The 25,686-nt window shown below is 39.6% G+C and overlaps 2 protein-coding genes and 1 long non-coding RNA gene across 3 annotated transcripts in view; all 3 read right to left on the bottom strand.

The window, feature by feature from the left end:
• The window catches only part of LOC124285541 (cubilin-like), a 29,007-nt gene extending 23,977 nt beyond the window's left edge, over positions 1–5,030 (bottom strand). The window contains exon 1 of the mRNA XM_046721783.1: positions 4,700–5,030. Within this exon, the coding sequence (XP_046577739.1) occupies positions 4,700–4,757 (58 nt within the window). The 5' untranslated portion in view covers positions 4,758–5,030. The remainder of the gene's footprint in view (positions 1–4,699) is intronic.
• An 8,706-nt stretch (positions 5,031–13,736) lies between these two features.
• Positions 13,737–15,362, bottom strand: LOC124285558. Its single transcript, XR_006900836.1, has 2 exons — positions 15,225–15,362; positions 13,737–14,161 (listed from the first exon to the last, which is right to left on the bottom strand). It is a non-coding gene; the product is annotated as an uncharacterized LOC124285558 (long non-coding RNA).
• A 4,402-nt stretch (positions 15,363–19,764) lies between these two features.
• Positions 19,765–25,078, bottom strand: LOC124285535 (deleted in malignant brain tumors 1 protein-like). Its single transcript, XM_046721775.1, has 7 exons — positions 24,998–25,078; positions 24,655–24,776; positions 23,538–23,681; positions 23,034–23,121; positions 22,083–22,204; positions 21,619–21,759; positions 19,765–19,844 (listed from the first exon to the last, which is right to left on the bottom strand). The coding sequence occupies exons 1-7, from the start codon at positions 25,036–25,038 to the stop codon at positions 19,765–19,767; spliced, it is 738 nt and encodes a 245-aa protein (XP_046577731.1). The 5' UTR covers positions 25,039–25,078.
• Between the last annotated feature and the right edge of the window lie 608 nt (positions 25,079–25,686).

Consider the following 25,686-nt stretch of genomic DNA (forward strand, 5'->3'; position numbering starts at 1 on the left):
ATTTATTGAAGGGGAGAGCAAGCCTGGTGACGTACATGTGTTGAAGGGTAGAGCATGCCTGTTAATGCACATGTGTTGAAGGGCAGAGCATGCCTGTTGACGTCCATGTGTTGAAGGGGAGAGCATGCATGGTGACGTACATGTGCTGAAGGGGAGAGCATGCCTGGTGACGTACATGTGTTGAAGGGGGAGCATGCCTGGTGATGTACATGTGTTGAAGGGGAGAGCATGCCTGGTGACGTACAGGTGTTGAAGGGGAGATCATGCCTGGTGATGCACAAGTGTTGACGGGGAGAGCATGCCTGGTGACGTACATGTGTTGAAAGGGGAGAGCATGCCTGGTGATGTACATATGTTGAAGGGGAGAGCATGCCTGGTGATGTACATGTGTTGAAGGGGAGAGCATGCCTGGTGACGTACATGTGCTGAAGGGGAGAGCATGCCTGATGATGTACATGTGTTGAAGGGGAGAGCATGCCTGGTGACGTACATGTGTTGAAGGGGAGAGCATGCCTGGTGATGTACATGTGTTGAAGGGCAGAGCATGTCTGGTGACGTACATGTGTTGAAGGGGAGAGCATGCCTGGTGATGTACATGTGTTGAAGGTTGAGAGCATGCCTGGGGATGCACATGTGTTGAAGGGGAGATCATGCCTGGTGACGTACATGTGTTGAAGGGGAGAGCATGCCTGGTGACGTACATGTGTTGAAGGGGAGAGACGTACATGTGTTGAAAGGGAGAGCATGCCTGGTGACGTACATGTGTTGAAGGGGAGAGCATGCCTAGTGATGTACATGTGTTGGTTGACGCTAACATTACTCTTTTTGAGATAACCGCGGCTCTGGATAGAAGCCACGTTGGTAAGGATTCGGGTGTTGATGGCATTCCCGTTGAATGTCTTAAATCAAAAAGCATTGTCATTGCTATGCATTATATTTTCAATGTTTGTTTTAATACACGGACCATCCCCGCAATATGGTCTACGGGCATTATTAACCCCATACCCAATTGTTCCACTCTAGATCCTATGGATCCCATGTCATATAGAGGATTAACTATTACCAATTCCATGTATAAACTATATTGCAATGTTTTAAATAAGCGATTGTAGTCATGGGCTGATGCAAATGATGTATTAATAGAGGTGTGCTATGGGACAAAGTGAGAAATATTGGTGTAAATGGTAAAATGATTTTAGCTCTTCAATCTTTGTATACGAATGTAAAATATAGTGTTCGTATTAATGGTATTTTAACCGCGTGGTTTGGTGTAAATCGGGGCCTGAAGCAAAGTTGTTTACTTTCTCCAATTCTGTTTAACTTTTTCATCAATGATCTACTTGATAAACTTGCAGAAGTGGGGATTGGTATTCATGTCAAGGATACAGTGATTGCAGCTTTAGCGTATGCTGATGATTTAGTTTTACTTGCAGATTCTACAGATGATCTGAACAGTCTATTAGAGTCTTTAAATGTCTGGTGTATAGATAATGGCATTTGTATAAATAATGAAAAATCTAAAATTGTACATTTTAGGAAAGTAAGTGTCAACAGAACGTGTGCTGCTTTTAATGTTGGGAGTTCCTTTTTATATGTTGTGGATTGTTATAATTATTTGGGCCTATTGCTCACTGAACATTTAGATTATAACGCTATGGCAAAGGCAGCGGCTAAGTCTGCTAGTGGAGCATTAGGACTTCTTATTTGCAAATATAAGGCAGTCGGAGGTATGCAGTATTCTACGTATACAAAACTGTACGATACGATGGTCTGGTCGGTTCTGAGTTATGGGGCTTCCATTTGGGGTCATCGAGATATTTCATGTGTAATTGCCGTCCACCATCGTGCTTTGAGGTTTTTTTTAGGGGTGGGTAAATCCGCTCCAAATTTGCGGTTAATGGAGACATGGGCTGGGTTCCTCCGTTTGTCAGACAGTGGGTATGTATTATTAGGCAATACCGCCGCTTTAACAAAATGCAATGTAGATTAAATAAATATGTTTTTATATGGTCGGATGAGTGCGCGGGTGGACGTGTAAAAAATTGGAACTACCGTGTGAAGGCCAAACTTAAAGAATGGGGCCTGAATATGGAAGAGGGTGTGAGTGTGAAGAATGTATGTGAGCGGGTACAGGTTACTTGTATGGGAAAGTATATGTCTGAGTGGTATGATGCATTGTATAAACAAGAAGGTAGCAATAAATTGCGGACGTATAGAATGTTTTTTAAAAGTGTGTATGGTTGCAAAAGCTATGTAAGTATGCAAATGCCGCGCTCCTAGCGATCTTTGTTCTAAGTTTAGATCCGGTACTGCACCTCTAAAGTTGGAAACAGGCAGATATTCAAATATGAATGTAAATGAAAGGGAGTGTTTTCAATACAGTGATAAGATTGAGGATGATCGTCATGTACTGTTGGAATGTCCGCTGTACGATGATCTACGTGAAAGTTTGTATGGCCATATGTGTTTCAGCTATCCCAACTTCCTAGATTTATGTGATAATGAAAAAAATGATTTTACTATTTAAAGAACATGTTTATTTTACAGCCAAAACCTGCTTTTATATTCTTCAAAGAAGAAAACATCTTTTATACGGCTAATTTCATATTGTTACTTTTAACATATATGTCACTTCTATGTAATAGTCTCTCATAACCCTTAAAGGGTGGCTCATTTTATGTATATGTGTGTATATATATGTACTTTTACATGAGGTGAGACTTAAATAAAATATCTGTCTGTCTGTCTACATATTTCGTGGTCAGGTCTGTTGGCTTGGATACATATGGGACGGTATAAGGGCCGGGTTAGAATGAACCTTCAGTAACCCATGCTTGTCGTAAGAGGCGACTAACGGGATCGGGTGGTCAGGCTTACTGACTTGGTTGACACAAGACATCGGTTCGCAATTGCGCAGATCGATGCACATGCTGTTGATCACTGGATTGTCTGGTCCAGACTCGATTATTTACAGACCGCCGCTATATAGCTGGAATATTGCTGAGTGCGGCGTAAAACTAAACTCGCTCACTCACGATATGTTGTATCGTGTTACAAGATCACCTCTTGTTGAAACAACAAACCTGCGTATGTTGTGTTTCTGGTCCAGAATAGTATCAGGAAAATGTAATTCGACGTTCACAAAATTATATCAAATGTCATTGACATATTCAGTGAAATACCACCACAACTATAAATGACGCAACTACATTAAAACCATATTAAATAATATTGATGTCCAATATTTGTCACGCTTAAGACATAGCTTCCTTTTCTTGGTTAAACAATTCTGTTAAACATAGAATTTCAGATCAATCGCTTCAATTGCTTAACTAGCAATGATCTACATAAACCATTGAAATCTGTTCATGATTACATAATAAAATCTGATCGATTTCATATTTCATAAATACTTCAATATTGACTGACAAACAAACGAATCGATATTCATGCATTTTCCTTGTTTTGATTGCTGATAAATAAGATTAGTATCATCATTATTGTCATATGTTTCTGTATTTACTTGTACATGTATTGCTATATGGAAGCGTCCCTTCAAATAAGCTCCGAGGAGTTTGTTGGCCAGTCCATTTATAACGTATATTTTCATGAATACAATATGTTTAAATCAATTGCTTCACAACCCATATCACCTTGCTCTAAGCAGTTGTCTATGAACATATGAAATCTCACTATAATATTTCTTTACTGGAACGTAAATTAGGAACAAAACACTGTGATATTTTAATCAAATTTTAAAACAACAACCATAAATTACCTAGTGAGATGAGTCACTGGGAAAATATTCCCTCAAATAACGAGTTTGTCAATAACGTCCCTCCCAAATCGGAGATGAATTTCATTATTTATTTCAATGTACTAAATTTCCTGCCTCCAGAAATATGGATTTAAATAATTATTTTGGAAACAAGCCTAACTATTATAAAATGTCAGCCCTATTTGAAACTCATAATGTAAAGCAATTACAAAATCCATGGAAATTGCTATTCGTCATGTCTGTCAATATGGCATGATTAATTTATCCATACATAATTGCTGGATTCGTTTCAAGCCATAGTCTCAAATGTGATATATTACTGAAAAATACTCCCATAATGTTTCGCATGTATTTGTATACTTATGGTAAGAAAGTTGAGTGACTGATTGATTGTCCGCCATCTGGTTTAGATAAGCAACAGGCCATTTCTCCAATTTCTAGTTTACAAATGCGCTATTGAACCAAGGAGATTGCCACATACAATACATATCCCGGGACAGCCTCCAATTTAAAAGATGTGTAATCATGTGACCAGTCATGTGACTTTGTAGCGACAGGAGTCGCTTACTTCAGTCTGGCTCAGTATACAGTGTACAAATATATTATGTAATTGTTATTTGAAATTCAAATATTTTGTTGTAAAATGTATGTTTGCTGTGTCATGACTGGTCACAGATGATTTAAGTTTAAGTAAAGCCTTGTCGGTCTACCATTTAAAACTTGTGTCACCTGTACTGATGGGACACGCAGTTTGTAATGCTATATTTAGAACCTAAACTAATACAATTGACAGGGCATTGTAGTTTGACCTGAATAACAAAATGAGTTAGTCTCGTAACACGTACCACCTGTTTATACGTTTTGACATGTTGTCAGTTAATACATAAAATATATGTCAGAATGAATATGTTTTACACTCACCTGAGACCAGCGATCCATACAACAACACACATATTCCAAAGACACAAGCTATGTTCATAATGGCGTCCTGTCGCGGTAGAGAGCTCTCATGCGAGACTGACAATAGTAGATCACCTCACAATGTAACTAACATCTGTTTTAGAGATGCCTTCGTGTACATCCTATCAGACAGGGAATGCTCCAAGGATAAGAACGTAATAGACTGCAACACACACATTACGGATGTGACCAATATCGACTTCACGGTGGTGGTCACAAACGATATCCGGACAAAGCAAACAGGCAAGTCTATCTGACATATGACATAATCTTGTTCGGTGGGTCAGCCACGAAACACATCAAGCTGCACAGTAGGCGGTGAAATGGGACAGACGTTATGCCTCACTGAGCACAGAGTAGAAACGTTTCTGTTTATCAAGATGAACAGAATAAGTGATGACATATTACCCAACAGTAAAAGAGGAAAAGTCGATTTATAACGCTGTCGTCAAGGTATGCAAAAGTCTTAACATTGAACATCTACCTTTTTAAAATGGATCAACACACCATATTATATCTCGTACAAATGCCAAATAACAGCGCCAGTGCACTCAAATTGACAATTTAAAACGTATGTATGTTTTTGTCGGATCCTTGTAATTAAGGAGTGGTAAAGTAAAACATAATTCCATCTTGTCATCTTGAATAAACAAACAAACATGTTTAAAGCATGCCCCTAAGATTTGCATCTAAATACAAGCTTGATGGTTATGGTTGTTCTAAAACATTAAATGGAATTGTGGTCCCTGAGGTGACGGCATGCATCTTTTTCCCACAGAGACACTCTGGTCGGCGAAGCATGCCTCTCTCAAAGTTATCAAGCAATTAAATTTTCCTCAAGGTTCGGTTTTAGAGGGATGCTATTATCTGTTTTACCTATTATTATGGTGCCAGTTGAGATCAGTTTTTGTCCTCTGCAAGATTGTAAAGCATGGTAGAATGCTTGGTGCATGTCATCGTAACCCAGCTGTATTGATTGATGCTCTTTGTGTCAGTCACAAAGCCATTGCCATAGAGCTTGACTATATGATGTTTATAAAACCCCAGATATTTCTTGTGATGAAGGTTCTTTTATTCCCGACCAACGGATTGATCACCAGTCGGATTCTGTTTTAAACATGTATCTAACTTGGGACGACTGTGAGGAAATATACTGTATGTTGGGTGTGAAGCATGAATGGAGAAAGGAAAACTATTCACAGCATAAAGAGCACTGTCAGATGTAAAGAATCCGGAATGTACGTCGAGATCACGCTCCGACGCCTTTCAAGTTGGTTTGAGTGTAGACCTAAGATTTGGGTTGAACTGTGTACGCTGTATTGTCAACAACTCACTTGTGGTTGGGGCTGATAGACGGGGTATACGCCAGCCAGTGAGTTAGTGTATAGAGAGAGGGTTATAAAGGGAAATGTGTACATGACTGACAGGGCAGTCACTTGTCAGACCTGTCGCTTTTTTTAGTCTGATATTTTCCCTCACTCGCTGAAGGTAACTTTCTATTTTTATGTCAGTATTTTAATGCTAAAATGTTATGTTATATTTATGACATTTCGTGTATGCGTTATTTGAATAGTATGAAATTAATGAATGAATTTATGTGGAGAGACAGGAAGACAAGTAATAGTGTGTTTGTAGTTCCATTGTGCGTATGTTAAATGCCTTGTGAAATTAGAGGGAAGCTTCAAATTAGAAAGAATGATAAATTTAAGTACATATTGTCTTCATAAACCAGTCTTTCCCACAAGTAGACAATCACTTTCATTTCTGAACATATTGTTCACAGGACAAGGCTTGGTATAATGCGATTCGTTCACGCACAGTGAATACAAATTTAATTACTGTTTTGTGGCATATGTCAGTTTACGGAACTTTAACTACGCCTTCAGATTACAATGTATTATAATTATCCTTTGCAACAAATCGGCATCTAGTTCATAAGATAGAAATCGTACATGTCTGTCCTGTTATGTTCCTATTTGTTAGCGGGAGTTGCTTCCCTTAGAGCATTACTCTCCCCGCCATTGACCCGAGTGCTTGAATAAGTCTCAGTTATAGCAATATATCAACAATATCACGACGGGGAACTCAGGAAATAGGCTTCACATATTGTAGCTGTGTGGGAAACGTATTATTAGAATTTATTGATATGTTACAGCTAACGTATACATTTTGTGTTTCCTGAAATATTGGATACATTTACAGATGTACATGTTTCATCTTGCGTATATTTTGGGCATGGTGTAGGAAGTGAGAGACTGATGGACAATCCTGATGATAGTAGGTAGAGGAATTTCAACATTGTCATGCACCTGCTTTGTTTGGTTAGGATAATTGGCACAGAAGGTATTTTTACCTTCTTTCTCCATTAAAAGGAGCGTCCCTTCTTTGAGGCGACAGTGCATTTCAGTGAGTGTCTTTTCAATAAAACACTGCACTTGAATGTCTGATGTTCATCCACAGAATCGTAAAACTGAGAGCGAGGAGCGGATGAGATGTGTTTTGTGATAAACTACTCTTGTTTCGTCCTATGGACGAGACAGAGCTGACGATGAATCTGTAACCATGTTTCCTCTACAAACTTGCGGCTCACATTGTTTCATTGCGCAGCGTGCATATTCTAGTTGGAAATGCATTGAAACGCCCTTACTAATTGCTACCTTCTTAATGTTTATAATGATTCATTGAGAACATTTAATAAACTTCACTTGACGAGGACCCGTGAACGTCCGGGTTAGAATGAGCCTTCAGTAACCCATGCTTGTCGTAAGAGGTGAGGTGAAATTTGGTTTAACGTCGTGCTTGAGAATATTTCGCTCATATGACGACGTGCATGCGTGTGTATGTGCGGCTGCTTGCACTAGCCCAGACTTAAGCTGGTTTTATAGTGCTAGCCCACTGAGATACCATGCCGCAGTGAAGCATGAATACCCCACACAGACACAGTATACTGACTCCGAGCCCACCAGTTTTGTTGTACCCATTAATGCCGAGCGCCAGGCAGGGACCAACAAGTACCGTATGTTAAAGTCTTTTGGTATGACGCGGTCGGGGATCGAACCCACGACCTTCCGCTCTCCGGGCGGACGCTCTAGCTACTACACCACGGAGGCCGTCTGCTTGTCGTAAGAGGCGAATAACGGGATGGGGTGGTCAGACTCGCTGTCTTGGTCATCGGTTCCCAATTGGGCAGATCGATGCTCAGGCTGTTGATCACTGGATTGTCGATTATTTACAGACCGCCGCCATATAGCTGGAATATCGCTGAGTGCGGCATAAAATTAAACGCACTCACTCACTAAATGTAATTGTAAATTTTCATCATTATTTTATGGAATGCTCTTTGTATTGTAATATCAGACGGGAAATGTTTCAAAATATTAGTAGAATGTGTAGCTTTAGAGCACCAACAAAACCTGCAGGTACTATTAAATGCCAGTGCATATCTTCCACACAGTGACAATATTCAGATTTTTAAAGAAGTTCAAAAATATATATCAAACTCCAAAAGGTTAAATAATTGTATATAATGTTTATGATCTAAATAATTCATGTATTCAATGTATTTTAGATGTCTTTCTCTTCTTTTGTATATATCTTTCTATCCCTGTACACATAGTTTGTGTCACTTTTGCATGTAAGAACTGTAGATAGGAGAGGGATTCATTAAGTTGGAATAACTTGTACCCAATCCATTCTCTTGAATGAATAATATTATGTTTAAATCAAGTCAAATCAAATCAAGAAAAGCGACAAAGACGATTGTTCTAGTTATAGACCAGTTGCTCTAACAAGCTGCCTGGCAAAGGTTTTTTAACGCTGTGTTTTTAAATATGTCTACAATTACCTTAGAGTTAGCAGTACCATTACTACTTTTCAGTCAGGCTTTACTCCAGGTGACTCAACTTCATACCAGCTGACCTACTTGTACCATTTGATTGCAAAAGCCCGTGACACTGGTAAAGGAGTTAAACCTGTTTTCCTTGGCATCAGTAAAGCATTTAGGGATACATATTACAAAGTTTAACACTTAAAGGATCTTTTTAACACAATCAATTCTCATTTAATTACAGGGTTTGAAAAAGAGATAGGATTGTTCAGTAGTTTTTGAATGGATGTGTTTTAATATTGGGGTTAATGTAATCAAAAACTCTTATTATATTGCTCTTTAATGGGGTTGAAGTATAGTAAAAATATTGTCCCCGTATGATTGCATAATAGTATTATAGTATGATGTTTTAATTTATGGCTATCATAGTTTACAACTACCAGTGGCTGAAGTGAAGGTTTAAATCCTGCTGGAGATTCATGCAGGAAGCAGAAGTACTGTAAGTCCCCATGAACCCTACAAAGGTGGCCTAGCTTTGGTTGTTGGTGGTCCATAGCCCGTGTTTTAATGTTAATATATGTACAAAGTTACATTTTTAGAATTAGAAATGATTAGTTTTTAGACTTGCATTCTGTGATACATTGCTAAAGTTTTACTGTCCTTCGTGACAGATATTTATCATATATACTAACTTTGTTCTCGTCACTTTATGGCTGAAATATTGCCGATGTGACGTTACATTTTAACTCACTCACTCAATCAGTAAAGCATTTGATGCAAGTCAGGTTCCTTACTGAAATGTTTCAAGAGTTATTTGCAAGACGGAAAATAGCAAGGTTCCATTTTGGGTCCATTATTATTCCTGATATACATTGATGACTTAGTTGTTAACATTGATAGTAATATCCGTTTATTTGCTGATGGCACTGATATTATTGTTGATAACAGTGATGTTACTGCTACTTACCTCCATAACATCTTAGAAAATATTGTTAATTGGGCTAGAGATTGGAATGTCGTTTTCAGTCCTAACAAAACAGAAAACATATTGTTTTCAAACAACCACCTACTAGACTTCCTGATCTTCACATGAATAATAGGCCGCCTCCGTGGTGTAGTGGTTAGAGCGTCCGCCCGGAGAGCGGAAGGTCGCGGGTTCGATCCCCGACCGCGTCATACCAAAAGACGTTAAAATATGGTACTTGTTGGTACCTGCCTGGCGCTCGGCATTAATGGGTACAACAAGGACTGGTCGGCTCAGAGTCAGTATAATGTGTCTGAGTGGGGTATTCATGCTTAGCTGCGGCGTGGTATCTCAGTGGGCTAGCACTATAAAACCAGCTTCAGTCTGGGCTAGTACAAGCAGCCGCACATACACATACACACGCATGCACGTCGTCATATGAGCGAAATATTCTCAAGCACGACGTTAAACCCAATTTCACCTCACCTCACATGAATAATATGATCATTAAAGTAATATCTCATAATGAACATTTTGTTTTTTAACATTACAAAGCAAATGTATTTGACATGAGCACAATATATATAATCAAGCAGGTATCCCTGATGAACAACTGCCTTAGATCCCTGAAATATAGATTATCACGTAAGGGCCTAGACACTATTTACAAACAATTTATTCTTCCTCTCTCTGATTACTATTCTCACAACTTGGACAACTGTAGTAAAGAACAAAGCAACTCCCTTGGAAAATTACACTTTGACGCTGTACGCATAATATATGGTGCTGTACGCGGCTCCAGTCACGATAAATTATATTTTGAAACGAAAGAAGATCTATTCAAAAACTTAAGCAGATGCACAAAATTGTAAACAATGAAACGCGACTTACTTACAAAACTTAATCCCTTCTAAATTACAAAATGGCAACTGCTCGCTAAGAAATTCTGGACAAATTCGCAATATCTATTGCAGATCTACTCTCTACGCTAATTTCTCTATACCAGACGTAATCTGACAATGGAACGCTTTGCCACAATCAGCAAGCTCTGTTAATAATCACGCTGATTTCACACGTTTAATATCTACTCGTAAAGGCGCCTCGTTTTTCTTTGACATCAATTCTGGTATAGGCAATGTTAAGTAATCCATGCGCGCCTCAGGCTCGGATGTAGCGATTAAAATTGCCATACGTTCGATGGACACATCTCTTCAAAGCGGGCCTGTCCTTGTGGTCACCCGAGAGAAGACAATATTCATTACTTCTTTACCTGTCCGTTGTATAATACTTACGTTTCTCACTGTACTTTTATCAACATAATTAATATCCTCACAAGAGACCAGGAAATTGAGACCTGTTCGATGTCTGCGCTCGTGAACAAAGCTGTGAGTCAGACTTTCAAACATTAAACATGGTCCACTATATAAAAACTGTGCTATTTTGTTGTGCCAAGGATGTGTTTGTTAGACACATCTCAGAAAAGTGTGTTGATAACTCATTGCTACCGGATGATGTTAGGCTTGCCTTACTTGGTTTGTGTAAACTCCCCCTATTCAGATTTTGTTCTAAAACGGAGAATAGAGAGGATCAAAACTGGCCATAAACTTTATGTGAAAGTTTCTAAAGACTGTTTTGCGATATTCAGAAGTTATGAAACTACAGATATTTATTCGAACGTTTGCATATCAACCCATTTACACGTAGACAATCTCACTTAGGTTCAGTGAGTGATTTTCACTACCCTGAAGTTGAACTTTCACGTACATTTCATGAGTCAATAGACGTTTAGTGAGAGATCTTGCCACGCTGAAAGGCGAAACAACGCTGGGCAGTGACTACTTCCAATCAAAGATTACGCAACTGGAGTCAGCTAATCATCAGCTTCAGTGGAAAAAGAAGTAAAGAAATCAAATAAGATCCACTCTTATGCTGACGCAATAAGCAACTAAGACCTGTGAAATGTGCCGCTCTTCAAGAAACTGATGTGGATATACAGCAGCCCAAAGGTAACACACATGAACATAACGAGGTCAGAGAGGAACCCACAAGTATTTCTCCCCCAAAAGATACGCCATCCAGTCTGGTCTGGAGTCGGGTCTGAAGTATTCCCCCTCAGAATCTCTCCTCCATGACAACAGTCTCGAAGGGTACGTCTTCACGACTACAAACATAGACAGTCTCGATGTTTAAACCTCATGCATCAAGTGCAACCGCGTGCGCCGTTAGGAAATCCTAATACAGAAACGTCGTATAAAGCAAGGCAAGACAGGACACCAGCTTAAATGAAGTTCAGGATGAACAGCTTACTGAAAAACATTCAAGTAAGATTACAGCACATATTGCCATTGACCAATGTGCAGCTACGAGGGATAGGAGGGTTCAGTTTTGTGCAGGTCCACCTCGACATAAAACCAGCAGATATTATGTCGGCAGACCGTGTGATAAAAGACTATATTCAAGAAGGAGGTGTGACAGTCACACACATGAAACTATTTACGAACCAGAAAGACATTTTGCATCAGTGCAGAAAACTTCCTTTTTCAAGGAAAACACGTTGTTGAAAATCCATCCTTTTGTCCTGAAGATATCATTGTGAAACCATGGTTGAGACGGAGACTATATCTTGAAAAAATTAAATGATGTAACATGACCGACGGTGTTGCAGACATCACCTCTAGATGACCTGGTGCAATACGACCACATCTGCACAAGACTAATCTATAATGGCATGAATTGCTGTGGAGTCAATGTAGCCGTGTACAATACCTGAAATCATGTCTGTGGAACAATGACATCGACATCTATGCAATGGGTGATCACAAACTGAACGCCCACGATACAATGTTCCTGGACTCACTTAATACAGACTACTTCTCTGTAATAAACCCTGGACAGGCATTTGACAAGTGTAGTGGCGGAGCCGCGCTATTAAGCAAAAGTAATTTCAGTCATGTCACACTGGACATTGAAACTGGCAAAGATTGTGTATCTTGGTCTGGATATGTATCCCAAGGACACGCTTTCTTTTTTTTGCTGTTTATCTGTCCCCATCAAACATAAGCGACGAACTGTTCATGTAGTATCTCCAGATCTCAGCACAGCTGTTCATGACAGAGGGGAACCGTGATATTCCTTGGTGGCTGCAATGCGAAGATAGACGGTCCTTGATCATCATTTATCATGCTAAGATGTTAGCAGCAAGACGTTACTGGATAAATGATGGAAAACCCAAAGCCGTGGAACACAATTCCTTCCGTCTGTACAAATGTGCTAAGGATGAGTTGGGCTCAAGTTTACATGAGAGACTGTGCAGAGAAGTTCAAAAGAGAATATTTCAGAATGTTGATAATGTTTTGGCATCTCATCAATAGGAATAACAAATCCAAGCAGATACTCTCTATAAAAGATGGTAAGAAAACATACACCAGCCCTGAGGACATCGGCACAGTTGTTTAACATTATTCTTGTAACGGGAGCCTTCCTTCTTCACGGAAAAGATGCCTTGTAACACTAATACACACAAAAGGTGGAAAACGAAAGAATGCAGTTGATTCTTATTGGGGCATTACCCTACTTCATGCCCTAATGAAACTCTTTGAGAAGATCATCGAGAGAAGTCATAACGATTTCCCAAATTCATAACAGTGTGGATTACAGAAAGGACATGGAACAATCAGATTCTTTTAGACTAACAACATAAAATAAAATATTAAAATATACCAAACGAGCTTCAAAGGGATATTCTAAGGTGTGTGTTTTTACTCGGGGCCACTGTGTGGCATCATTTCACAATTATCACATGTTTGGGGCAATCTTTATTGAAACGCAATCAGTCGGTGAATGATGTTTCACTTGCAGAACGTGACATCTGTTTCTTGGATATTTAAAGTTCAGCATCGTACATATTTGGTAAAATACTTTCCATGATTGTTAAAGAAAAACAACTTAAAAATTCAAACGATGCATACATTACATTACGAAGGCATATTGGGACATACTGTATAACCACATTAATATGCTAATAAGTCAAGTCAATCAACATTTTTTTCAATTGGCTCTAATAACGAAGTGCTATATATTTTGAATATTAGATGATCATCAAAAAATAGATTTAAAAAAAACATGATACGGAACGTTACCCCCCTGTCATAATGAAACTATGTATATGGATGAAGACACTGTATGAGTATACACGAATGTGTCCTTTTGTCTTTATTCCAGTAATACTAACATGCACGTCATGTGAAACTCAACTGGGGCCTGCTGGGTTATCTATCCCTTGATGCTCAGATCCACCGCTAGGGGATGACGTGACAACCGGCTGTATGCCAGATAGTGGAACTGCCTGACGATACGGTGGGGGGATCATCCTTCAAGACATCACTGTAAGAAGTACCTGGTGGAAACATGAACGGCAGAGGAAAAGAAGCAACAGGTGTAGTTTGCGGGTTGCTGGGGACGTTGATGAAGGAGACAGTGGCTTCACATCATCTGTTCCTCTGCTGTTGGTCGCTGGGACTCGATTTCCTTCTGAAACGTCCACAGCAGCAGCAACAGGTTACAACGCCCACAACTGTAATACTGCCAAATACACCTCCTAGTACGGCTATTAGTATGTTCGTGGTCGCAGCAGCTGAACATATAAAAAAAAAATCAAAATGTAAAAAGCAACAAAAGCAGCACAGCCAAGGTCTATTTCAAATATTGCATTCTCTTTTGTATCTGAATCCCCTAAAATGGGCAGATAAATGATCTTACAAGCCGTCTGTAATAAAAAACTGTTGTCGTATTTTTTAGGTGGAATCCTTAAATATTTAGAACATATATACTATTGCAACATTAGTGTGGTGTTGTAAATCTATTCCGTTCTATTACAACAGTCCAGGAATATCATAATTTCCGACCATGTAAATATGATGTCAAACCCGGACCTGTCTGATATTGCCTTGTGGAGGCTTCCGTAGATGTTTAATAACATCAAGGGAGGAGTTTCTCGTTTACAAAATGGGAGCCATGATGTTTTAAACTAGAGGTGATATATGGATTTATATCGCAGTATGACTCCGAGATATACAGGAATTAACTGCCATTAGATCAACAACACCCTAAAGTAACATAGGTCAAAAGACAGTTACGATGAAACAACAATATTACCCACTAAACCAGTGACATAACATTCTGGTACGATAGGACAGTGTGTCTGTTTGCTTTGAGACTGCTTTGAGTGAGTACGGTTTGCCCGCCACTTTTATCAATATTCCAGCAATATCAAGGTGGGGAAAACCAGATGTGGGTTTCACACATTGTGAGGAATCGAACCCAAGTCTACACCGTGAACGAGCGAACGCGGTAACCTCTGGGCTACTCCACTGCTCTGTAGCTGCATCAGTTATGTTAAAGCGTGTCAGCTTGATGTAACACAGAAACCATTGGTCCTGAAAAGAATGATCAGGGCGAATATACGTCAGTTCGGACATCTTAATGTCCATCTCATTAGTCAACCCACCTTAACATTCTTTATCTGCCTACAAATAAGTAGTATCTTGTAGTGGTGCCAAATACTCCACAACTGTCCATTAACACATGTGCAAAACACAAACACATGATAATGAATTCTGGTATTACCATTGATGGGTCTTATTCTCTAAAACGATACTGTGCATTCTGAAATAAACGAATAAAACTGAAACACGTACAATCAGAGGTTGGTTCGCCGGCAGTAACGGACAACTTAAATCCCGTGAGGGAAGTCGAACCATCGGAGTGGAATTTAACCTTCATTGTCTGCCCTGAAGTCTGGGCATTTGGCCCATCTGTTCCACACCATCGACCGATCGAGCGTTCCAAATTCGTGACTATTGACAGAAAATAACATGTGAGAAGATTATGATAATCAATCAGATCACATTATATAATGTTACAAACATTTGTTAGGAGATACATTGCTTTAAAAATTCGTTCAGTTGTTCTTATTTGGGGATGACATTTAATTCCTCCAAAGTACTGTTTTACTTTACTATCAAGTGTGGCTCAATTATGATAACATCAACTGTAATTATCGCAAAAAATATAGGTAAAATCTCGATAATCGGACGAATCACAATGCTTGATTGATCCAAATGACGCTTGAAGCAGGACGTGTGTCTACTGTACCACATCAACGTGGACGTCATATCCGTTAAATGTCAGCGTGTCAGATTAAAATGGGAAAAAAACCGAAGTCACAAATGTCACTGACGTTTTCTCCTTAGTCGAAAAGGACACAGCTTAAATTCTATTTAGGCATTTATCTGTTTTATCCATTTCTAGGGTAACCATGGTTAATCGAGAACCATTACCATCATAGATCTGTACATAATCATAGGAACACCTGCTGGAGTACTCAATGTTGAAATCGACCACTTCAACATTGATTACATATCCGACAATGAATGTGATGAATGTCCACTCACAGTCCGCATTGCTGAAATTGAAATTAGTATTAGCCATGTGTTACGCATGTACATATCACAGAAATGGGGCATAATAGTGGCAAGTGATTGTAGCATGATCTGATGACTAGTCATCATGGGGTTGCCGCATGCAGCTTAGAGGCTTATTTGTGGGAATTAAGCCTCCCAGCCCCCTTAAAAACGGCGATGGTCTATCGAGAGGCATCCTCGATGTGCCTCCAGCCTAGACCCAAAATTCTGAGCATTGAAGTATCAGCCGGCTCACCAGTGAGATGGTTAAAGCGTTGTTCGAGACGGGGTATCGGCGGAAACTTTTGTAAGTGAAACAAGCACCGTCTTTGCTAAGTTAAACAAGATGGTCGTCCAGCCTAGTAATGACGGGATCAGTCTTCTCGTCCTTGCTAAGCTAAACAAAGATGGCCGTCCAGCCTAGTAACGCCGGGTCTGCCTTACCCGTCGTTGCTAAGCCAAACAAAGATGGCGGCCGAGCTTAGCAACGGCGAGAAGACTGATCACGGCGTTGATAAGCCAAGCAAGATGGTTGCCGAGCTTAGCAACGGCAAGTTGACCGATCCCCGTGCTGCTAAGCCAATTAAGATGGCAGCCGAGCTTCGGAACGGCGAGTAGACCGATCCCAGCATTGCTAAGCGGTCACCCAACCTAGAAACAGTCAAACTCAACAGCGCTAACAACGGGAGTTGAGTGTTGTCCATACTATGTCGGATATCTAGTGAACCAGGGAAACATTGATGTGGGATAAATGAGACAAAACAAACTAACTATTTCTCTGGCTGTGGCCTGTCACGCGGGTATTGAATACAAAGCAAGGCACACAGCCGTATTAGGGTTGCTGGCTAGTTGTAGCGAAAAGGATGTTTGAAACCAGTTTTAAAACCGGTCACTGTGAAAAGTTTCAAGGGAACCAGTCTATTGCTAAAACAATTTTGAGAAGCCACAATCAATTATTTTAAAATCGGCTTACATAAGCTTGGAAAGGAAACGGGGTTTGAACTGGATTTAAATGTAGCCATAATATTCGGCGACGACTTTATGGAGTGGATCTGCCATAAACTCGTCCAAGTTATGCTTCGATAACAGCTGAGACACGGATTCCATGAACTCGCCTCTGGGATCGACTTGTAACTCGGTCGGCCAAGTCAAGCCACTGCGTTTGCAGATACGTTCTGAGGCCTTAGCGACTTGACTTTGGTCGTTAATAGCTCCGCTTCCTTGTAGCGACTGGCGACGTCAAGCTACCGGCCATATTTGTGTTATTCTTATCAATATCTGGCATATCAGAGGTACACTCTCCTACCTGAGTGGCTCTATCCTCCCGCTCGCTGGCGTCGTCTACTCTTTTTTTAAAGTGTTTCTTAAACCTGGAGGAATTGAACTGGTTCGGTCCGTTCTCTAAAAAAGAGTTTGTCTGGGAGGCGTCCTGAGGGAAACTGTCATAGCTCTGTGGCCGTCCAAATCCTCTACTTCGTCCCAGAAAACCGAAGTTATAGGGTCGATTGCGATTGAAACCACAGTTCCAACGTCTTCCCGGAAATCTTCCGGCTCTGGCACCAAGACGATGTGCGACACCGAGATCTTTGAGATTTTTTATAACTTCGTCACCAAAGAGAAATTCGGGTTTGCTGCATGATGCGGGTGAGCAAAGCGCTATATATTCCGCCGCAATGCCAAATCGCAAAAACTCTTTGCGTTCCTGAACTGTAAGTAAGTTGGTATATCCCATAATGTTCAACACGTCCCTGAGTAAGGAAAGCATCTTCTCGAAGTGGGGTTTAGGAAGCTCTGATTTGTTTGTAAACAGCAATTCCATCGCGCGGACTGCAGCCGTCGAACTTTTGATAACACCATTTTGTCATTTCTGCATTTCTGTGTCAACCGCACGTGCGTGACCCGACACATTCTCCCATATCAGTTTATTGAGTTCAGGAACTTTGCCGGCTTCAGGTGAGTTTTCATTCGCTCATTCACGGTAGATTCATTTTTGACTTCCTTGTTCGGTTGCAGATAAAAAAAAGAGGACACAATGTCAACAAGGTATTCTGGGATATTACCCCCTTTCTCTGCAGCTGAACCAAGACTTTCTTTCAGCTGGTCAATGACATTAGTATCACTATTTTCACTGCACATTATGTTGGAATCAACATCGTCATTGTGTTTGTCAAGCAAAGCCGCAATAGGGTCTTGCATAGAAGAGTTGACAGTTAATTATCCTGAATCTAGACCGTAACCATCATCATCCTCATAATATTGAAATTCGTCACGACAGTTGTTGTCATAAAGTCCCTCACTCAGTTTAGTGAAATTATTTTCTATATTACCGCTGAGCTGGCTCAAACCAGAGTTCGTTTTCTTCATTTCCGACAACACGGCCATCATTGTCATGTTAAGTGACACAGGGAGTGAACGTCTTTAGATTGTTTTGAGGTAGACGCCTCTGAAGGCGTGGATTTTGTTGATTTTTGCGAGTCAACTTTACTCTTCGATTGCTCGTCAGATTTGGCGCTTTTCTTCCCACGTGGGAACGAGAGCATGGCGTCAGCCATGTTCATGAATCTGATTTGAAACGAAATACTTTCTCTGAATCTACACACGATTCTTCCAAGATTAAAGTTTTGTTTTGATACCTCCGGTCATAAAAAGGTTCGCTTCAAATACATGATTATTTGAATCAAATATAAAGACACCTCAGGTTTTTACATCCATTTGTCCATAGCGCGAGTCGCGAGTGCTCTGACTAGCGCATGCGCATTTGCCATCTCATGTGACCTTCGGCACGTGACTGGTTGGTAGAATTAACAATACACAAAACCTCTCAGCGGAATTGCGGCCGTACCCCCATTAGTGATAGTACTGATTTATATACTCTCCCCCTTAAAAGGCAAAGATGTATTTTCACGAATTTAATCTGCTAACTTTGAAGTGATGTGACACATATAAGTCTGGATCAGTTGCAGCCAAACTTCACAGTATAAAAGACCGCATGTCTGTTCTCGTGTATAGCTCACAAATAATTCAATAAGTGAAGGCGTCCGTTCCTAGTTGGGCGTTGTCTTAAATATCTCCTGTGGCCACCATGGGACACAAAACTGCACAGTGTCGGCATGGGCTGATTAAGTCTTTTATTTCGAATTTGATCAAACGTTTGGGGGGCCGGTTGACGTTCATGTCATTCCACAAATGCTCGATGATGTTGAGATTGTTCGATTTAGAAAGTCATGGACGCACTTAACGTTCTCATTCTGAAAATACTGAGTAGTGGCATGTGCTGTGTGAGGCCTGGCATTATCTTGCTGAAACAACTCCCTCTGGCGGCCAATTATCCCAAACATGCGAATCCTTAGGATTTCGTCTCTGAACCGTACTTAAAAGCTAAAACATGCCAATAAGCAAAACGGCCTTATATAGGCATTTTCCTGCTCACAATTCCTCAGAACTAAACCTGAATATTGTGAGCCATGTTTTCTCAATGACATTGTTATGCAAATTGAACGTAAACTTGCATTAAGGTTTCCGCGCTGTTCGGAGTTTTGGCACTGTGCATTCCAAGTACACAAACTAGCATTATAATGGCGAAATTATAACAATCAAACACGAATTTGAAAACAAATATTAAAATTTCATAGATCAGTATGCGTTTCTTTTTTGGAGAGCATGTATTGTGATAGCAAATAATAAGCATGATGCTTAGGCAAAACTCGTTGTGGTGTTATCCCCACGGAATTTACTTTTGTTTTGCTGTGTTCATCCTAAAACATGTGATGTATACTTACTCGGGATAGGACAGAGGATAATTCGGTGATTCAACATATTTCGTCTCATAGCTTATCGTATCATCTTCGAAACACCCTGAAACAAAGAAGTATCTCTGTAAATTTGAAACAGTTCTGCAACACTGTATTATAAATATATATTGTAACTTGATAGAGTCACAATATGGCTGAAATAATGCCGATGTGACTTAAACTTTTAACTCAATCACTCACTCACTCACTCTGCAACACTGGGTTCACCTGCTTTTTTTTTTTTAACTTAACTATCTATCTATCTATTTTTTATTTATTTATTTATTTAATTTATTTTTATCATTATTACTATTTATTATTATTATTTTCATTTATTTTTGGGTGGTGTGGGGTGGTGTGTGTGTGTGTGGGGTGTGTGTGTGTGTGTGTGTGTGTGTGTGTGGCAACTGTGGTACTGATGAGCGAGTGAGCACGTATTTTTTTTGTATAATTACGCTGCTTTTAGCAATATCATGACAGGAGACACGGGCTTCACTCATTGTACTCATGTGGGGAATCCAACCCGGACCTTTGGCGAGACAGGCGAATGCTTTAACCACAGGACTACCCCAGCGCCCCTCTGTGATGGTGAGAATGATATGGGAGACAAGTGACGTTTGTACGTATATATATATATAAACGATTGCGCCTTTTCAGTGTTTATCTTACAACAATTATAAATATGTAAAATCATTTCCTATGTAGTATACTTTGGTCACAAGGAACTCAAATGGACCACTAATTTTAGTTCGTTATAACCGTAGTATTTTATACGCATTTTGATTAATATATTCAGCAAGTGGCCGGAACAAGTAAAACGTAGTTGGTTTGATCCGTCGGTTCCTTTTAAACGTGGCCAGAGTACACGTACTATACTGCATATACAAAAGAGTAGTAAACACATTAGTGCCACACAAATAACATAACAGAGGATGTATAAATGTAACTATTGTTCTCCATCTTTTAGATGAAAGAATATAATGATCAACTGAGTTCTTTTTGCACATAATAATCTTCTCTTCACTTTTGTTCAGATATGTTTATACATTGATGGCTCTTGAGAATATTACTGTTGGTTGCCATGTATAAAGCAACTCATGATAAGTGCACGGAGTTATTCTGCCCAAGTGGAGTTGGCATACCCCCTTGCTGATTTCTTTTCAGGAGAATGTAAGAAAGTGTAAAAATAACCGAAGAAACATGAAGGTTTTTTTTATCAGACACAGATTACCTCAGGATATACTTTTTTCTCTGAGGGGCGCAATCAGTTTCCTTTCTCACACATATTTATGTTTTTCACATATTGAAATAAGGGTTTGTTTGTTTATTGTTTAGTCCCGCACTAAATATATTCCATCTATGCCGCGGCGGGCCAGACATTTACGAAAGGGAACACATCATGTCCAGCATCAGCATAAACAAGAACCAAATAAGTGAGTGAGTGAGTTTAGTCTTACGCCGCACTCATCAATATTCCAGTTATATGGCGGCGGTCTGTAAGTAATGTCTGGACCAGACAAACCAGGGATCAACAGCATGAGCATCGATCTGCGCAATTGGGAACCGATGAAATGTGTCAACCAAGCCAGCGAGCCTGACCACCCGATCCCGTTAGTCGCCTCTTACGACAAGCACGGGTTACTGAAGGTTCATTCTAACCCGAGCCCAAACCAGATAATGTTTAAGCGAGTTTACCCAAATATTGTTCTCAAATCAATATATTCGTTGACTGGAGAATATTCGTGGACTGAATTGAAAACAATGCTGGGAAAAAATGTGTTTAAATACGTTATTTGATGAAAGAGGAAACGCATGCACATTGATAAGTAAGTAAGCACCTTTCGTCCGCGCAATGTATTTCAAAGAAATTCCTTTGTCTGTGACAGAACTGTCAGTGCGGAAAGTGATGGTCATGGCGTTGCTAGAGCTGACGATGTATTCGGTGACGTCACTACAGTATTTACCCAACCGACTGGAACCTTGAAAAGTAGAAAGAATCATTATGTTTGGGGTTAAAAGAGATATGCATGGTAGAAACACCAAAGGCAACTTGAGGCTATAAATATTAATTATAGACCAGTGATAATTGCAAATTTAAACCAATTCTATTTGAAGAAAAATATGACTTAATAGATATATAGATAGACAGATAGATATCCTATTTCAGTAACGTAGGCCATTGGCCCATAATACAACATAATGCAAATATAAATAATGCACACATGCTGGATGTAGGATAACGATTGACATAGAAGGCTAAGAGTATCTTTAAGAACTTTTGTTTAAAGGAAGATTTACTTACCATCGCTGAAGAGCACGTAGTCTTTAGAACAGAATGCGTCGTATTGCATAGAAATTGAATGAACTTCAACTTTTACTTTAAATCCAACAGGTGCAGAGATCGTCCACTTGCAGTACATATTGCTATTAGGAAAGAGATGAACAGATTAGATGAAATATAACACTGTATGAGGGCCGGCATGTCAATTAGCTCACAGAATAACACGCAAAATCGTGCTACATCAACACAAGTTTCAGCAGTTCCAAGAGCCACACAACTCTTAATCAACATTAGGCGTGTTCTTCCTGAATAACTATCTATGAACCCAGCGACCTGAAACAATGAATATCACACGACTTAAGACATAAAGCCTTTTAATGTTCCTCGCCAGGGAAGGTGATAATAGCATCCATTCTCGAGCATAAGGCTATACCCATCGTGATGTCTTCAAGCAAGAAGGTCCTCAAAGTGTTTCAAAGTCTGGATCATTTGAAGACATCACGGATAACGTGTTTCCTTGTAAAGATACATTGGTATTATACAATATATACAAGTAATTTGTTCAAGTGTATAATTCTTAAATATATAGCTGTCCCGGTATTTGTGCAGTCAAAACTCTTTTGTTTAGTTACATAAGACCTTTGGGTACTCAACGGCTTTTCGGTGTAATGAACATTCTACCGTAGTCATAGGAGACTCGCAATGGTAGTGTTTATCTAGGAAAAAACCCATCAAAATACTTTCATCAGAAGATATCCTTCTACCACACGTGTGATAAGTTACAAGTCACGTGCGTAGTGACACTTGTGTCGTATTTAGTATAAGCATCAAATTCACCTTTCGGGTGCTAAATCGTTGACACGTAGGGAGTGCTGCGTACCGGTCACGTGTGCAGTGCTATGTGCCACGTGTTTTTGTCACCTGTTTACTGATATTAACCGTTATTCACTTGTCAAGAAAACAGGCACCTACTTGTCATAGCTCGAAGGATAGCCAGGAGAGGTCAAATACTTCCAAGTGACGGAAGATGCGGAAATATCTGACAATCCACAGACGGAAGCTGTAACAGCATAAAGCCAGCCGAGTGGAATAATAAACAATAAAAAAATAATTGACAGTAAATATAAATGGTAAATTTTCCATTTCTGATAACTAAGAGAGACTGAATGGGTTGAGTATCATCACACTTGGTCAATGGAGCATATTCAGGTGAAGACAGATGCGTTTTTCGCGTGAATGCTTAACCCTAATGATTCAAAATCTTTAAGTTAAAAGATCCTATCCAGGGGAAAAAAAGACAATCGTTTCTCGCACAATGGGTCTCTGGTCGTACGGAAATTATGTTATACTGATCATCAGGGATGTATATTTTCCTGGACGTTATATCTTTCTGGTCATCAGGAATGTGTGGTTTTCCCAATGAAGACAAGAACCAGACTTTCCTAAAAGTTAAAAAACAGTTGCTTGGACTATTACCAGAATAGTACTGCAAACGAAAGCCTCCTCCTGTGACAGTACTGTCTGAGTGGAATATGATGGTCATATGGTTACTGCAGCTGACGATGGGAGTAGACCTACGTTCACAAATCTTTGCCAGTTGGTGAGCATCGTTCGTCGTACCTTAAACGTAAATGTATTAATTGTGCACCTTTAATTAATTAATGAATATAGTTTTATTTGTACATTTTTTTCGGTGTCTTCAGTATGCAATAAACAAACAATTTCTTTAATATGAAAATACCTAAGTAAAGTATTTGTTACCAAGGTTCGATACAACAGTAACGGTAAATAAATACTGACGATATACGCAAGCAGCAGTATTGTTCTTCAAGGCAGCCGTATGTTTGAAACATCAAAATTTGATTCAGTTATATTTCCATATCGTTTGTTTATATCAAATGTTCGTGGGAATTTCTGCTGAGAATTTCGGTACAACTGATGTTTCTGAGAGCAGATCACATGCCTGGGAAATAAGGTGGGGCTGTGACAATACGGCATGACATTTTCAAGCAAGTTGACACTTTTGAGACCCGTGAAGATAAGGGGTAGAACAGGTCTTCAGCAACCCATGCTTGTCACAAAAGGCGACTATGCTTGTCGTACGAGGCGACTAACGGGATCGGGTGGTCAGGCTTGCTGACTTGGTTGACACATGTCACCGGTTCCCAATTGCGCAGATCGATGTTCATGCTGTTGATCACTGGATTGTCTGGTCCAGACTCGATTATTAACAGACCACCGACATAAAGCTGGAATATCACTGAGTGCGGCGTAAGACTAAACTCACTCACTCACTGACACTTTCGAACGTAAACATGCATTAATGTTTTCGAAGATGAGTGTGCATTCATTCCATGTACACAGCATTACAATGGCGAAATTATGACAATCAAACACTAACTTTGAAAAACATATTTGAAATTTTATATATCATTAGTATCTATGAATTTATCATTATTATCTATGTGTTTATATTAATATGGCACTCTTGTTTTCCTTTTAACCACGTGGCTTTCTCATATCAAAGAACATTAGCTACAACTGTTTTACTCAATGCCAAGAGGAGCACAACATGCATCCTTGTGTTACCTACCATCTTTAAACAGTAGATAATCATCCACGCACGATGTCCCCTTTTCCAAATCGAGAAACAGAACTTTCGCCGTGATGTTTGTTCCTATCGGTGCATTTATAGTCCACTGACAGTCCAATCCACTGCAAGAAAGAGGAAATATTTTCCGAAACAGAAACACTTGCCTCATCCATCCATTATGGTTAAACGGGATAAAAAAGCACATTAAAATTTGGTGGCATTCTTAAGGCGAAGAGTATCTTTCAACATGTGTATGCATCTCTTGAACTGGCGAACTGCATCAATGTGAATTGGCCTTGAATTATGCATACATTTCATCATATGATTGTAAGTTTTTACTTACTTTACGTAGTTGCTTGGATAGCCAGGGGAGACAATCACCATCGGGCTGTTAACTGCGGGAAGCGTGACGTTGCAAGTTGTTGCTGATAACGGAGAAGAGTACCAGTTAAATATTTTACAATTTTTTTTCCTGTTTTACCAAGAATATGACGTTTATTTGCTTGTTTTTTTGTGTGTGACCGTGCGTTCGCGCGTGCGTGTGTTGTTTTGTGTGTCAAGGATGGATGGGGTGGTGTTCGGTGGTAGTGGTAGTGTGCTTGGTAAGGACCCAGACATTTCTGACAATAGGCTCACGTCTTAAAACTCACCAGGAGGGTGTCTGATAAATACTTAAAACAACGAAAGTTGGGCAAATATCTTATTAGTATAGTCTACCATGCAACATCCCCCGTTACGTTTTTTGAATTAAAGGCATATTCTAGAGACAATTGATCGCACTTTACCATGTTGTCCACACTGTTACTGAAACTTCATAATCATTAAACTTAACTAATCTCGTCCACAGTATTACAAATTGGCGTGGTTCTGTTTACTGATTATCATATTGACATGTGCGTAAGTGAGGTAAATATAAACTAAGTAAATTAAATCAATGGGCATCATACATATATTTCACAAGCAGATTAACACTAATAGTCTTTCCGGAAAGCTGTAGTTTTAGGCTATATGTAATTGCTTAATGCATACAAA

The sequence above is a fragment of the Haliotis rubra genome, unplaced genomic scaffold, assembly GCF_003918875.1.
Source record: "Haliotis rubra isolate DU_JTF1 unplaced genomic scaffold, ASM391887v1 Scf362, whole genome shotgun sequence".
NCBI classification, from domain to species: Eukaryota; Metazoa; Mollusca; class Gastropoda; order Lepetellida; family Haliotidae; genus Haliotis; species Haliotis rubra.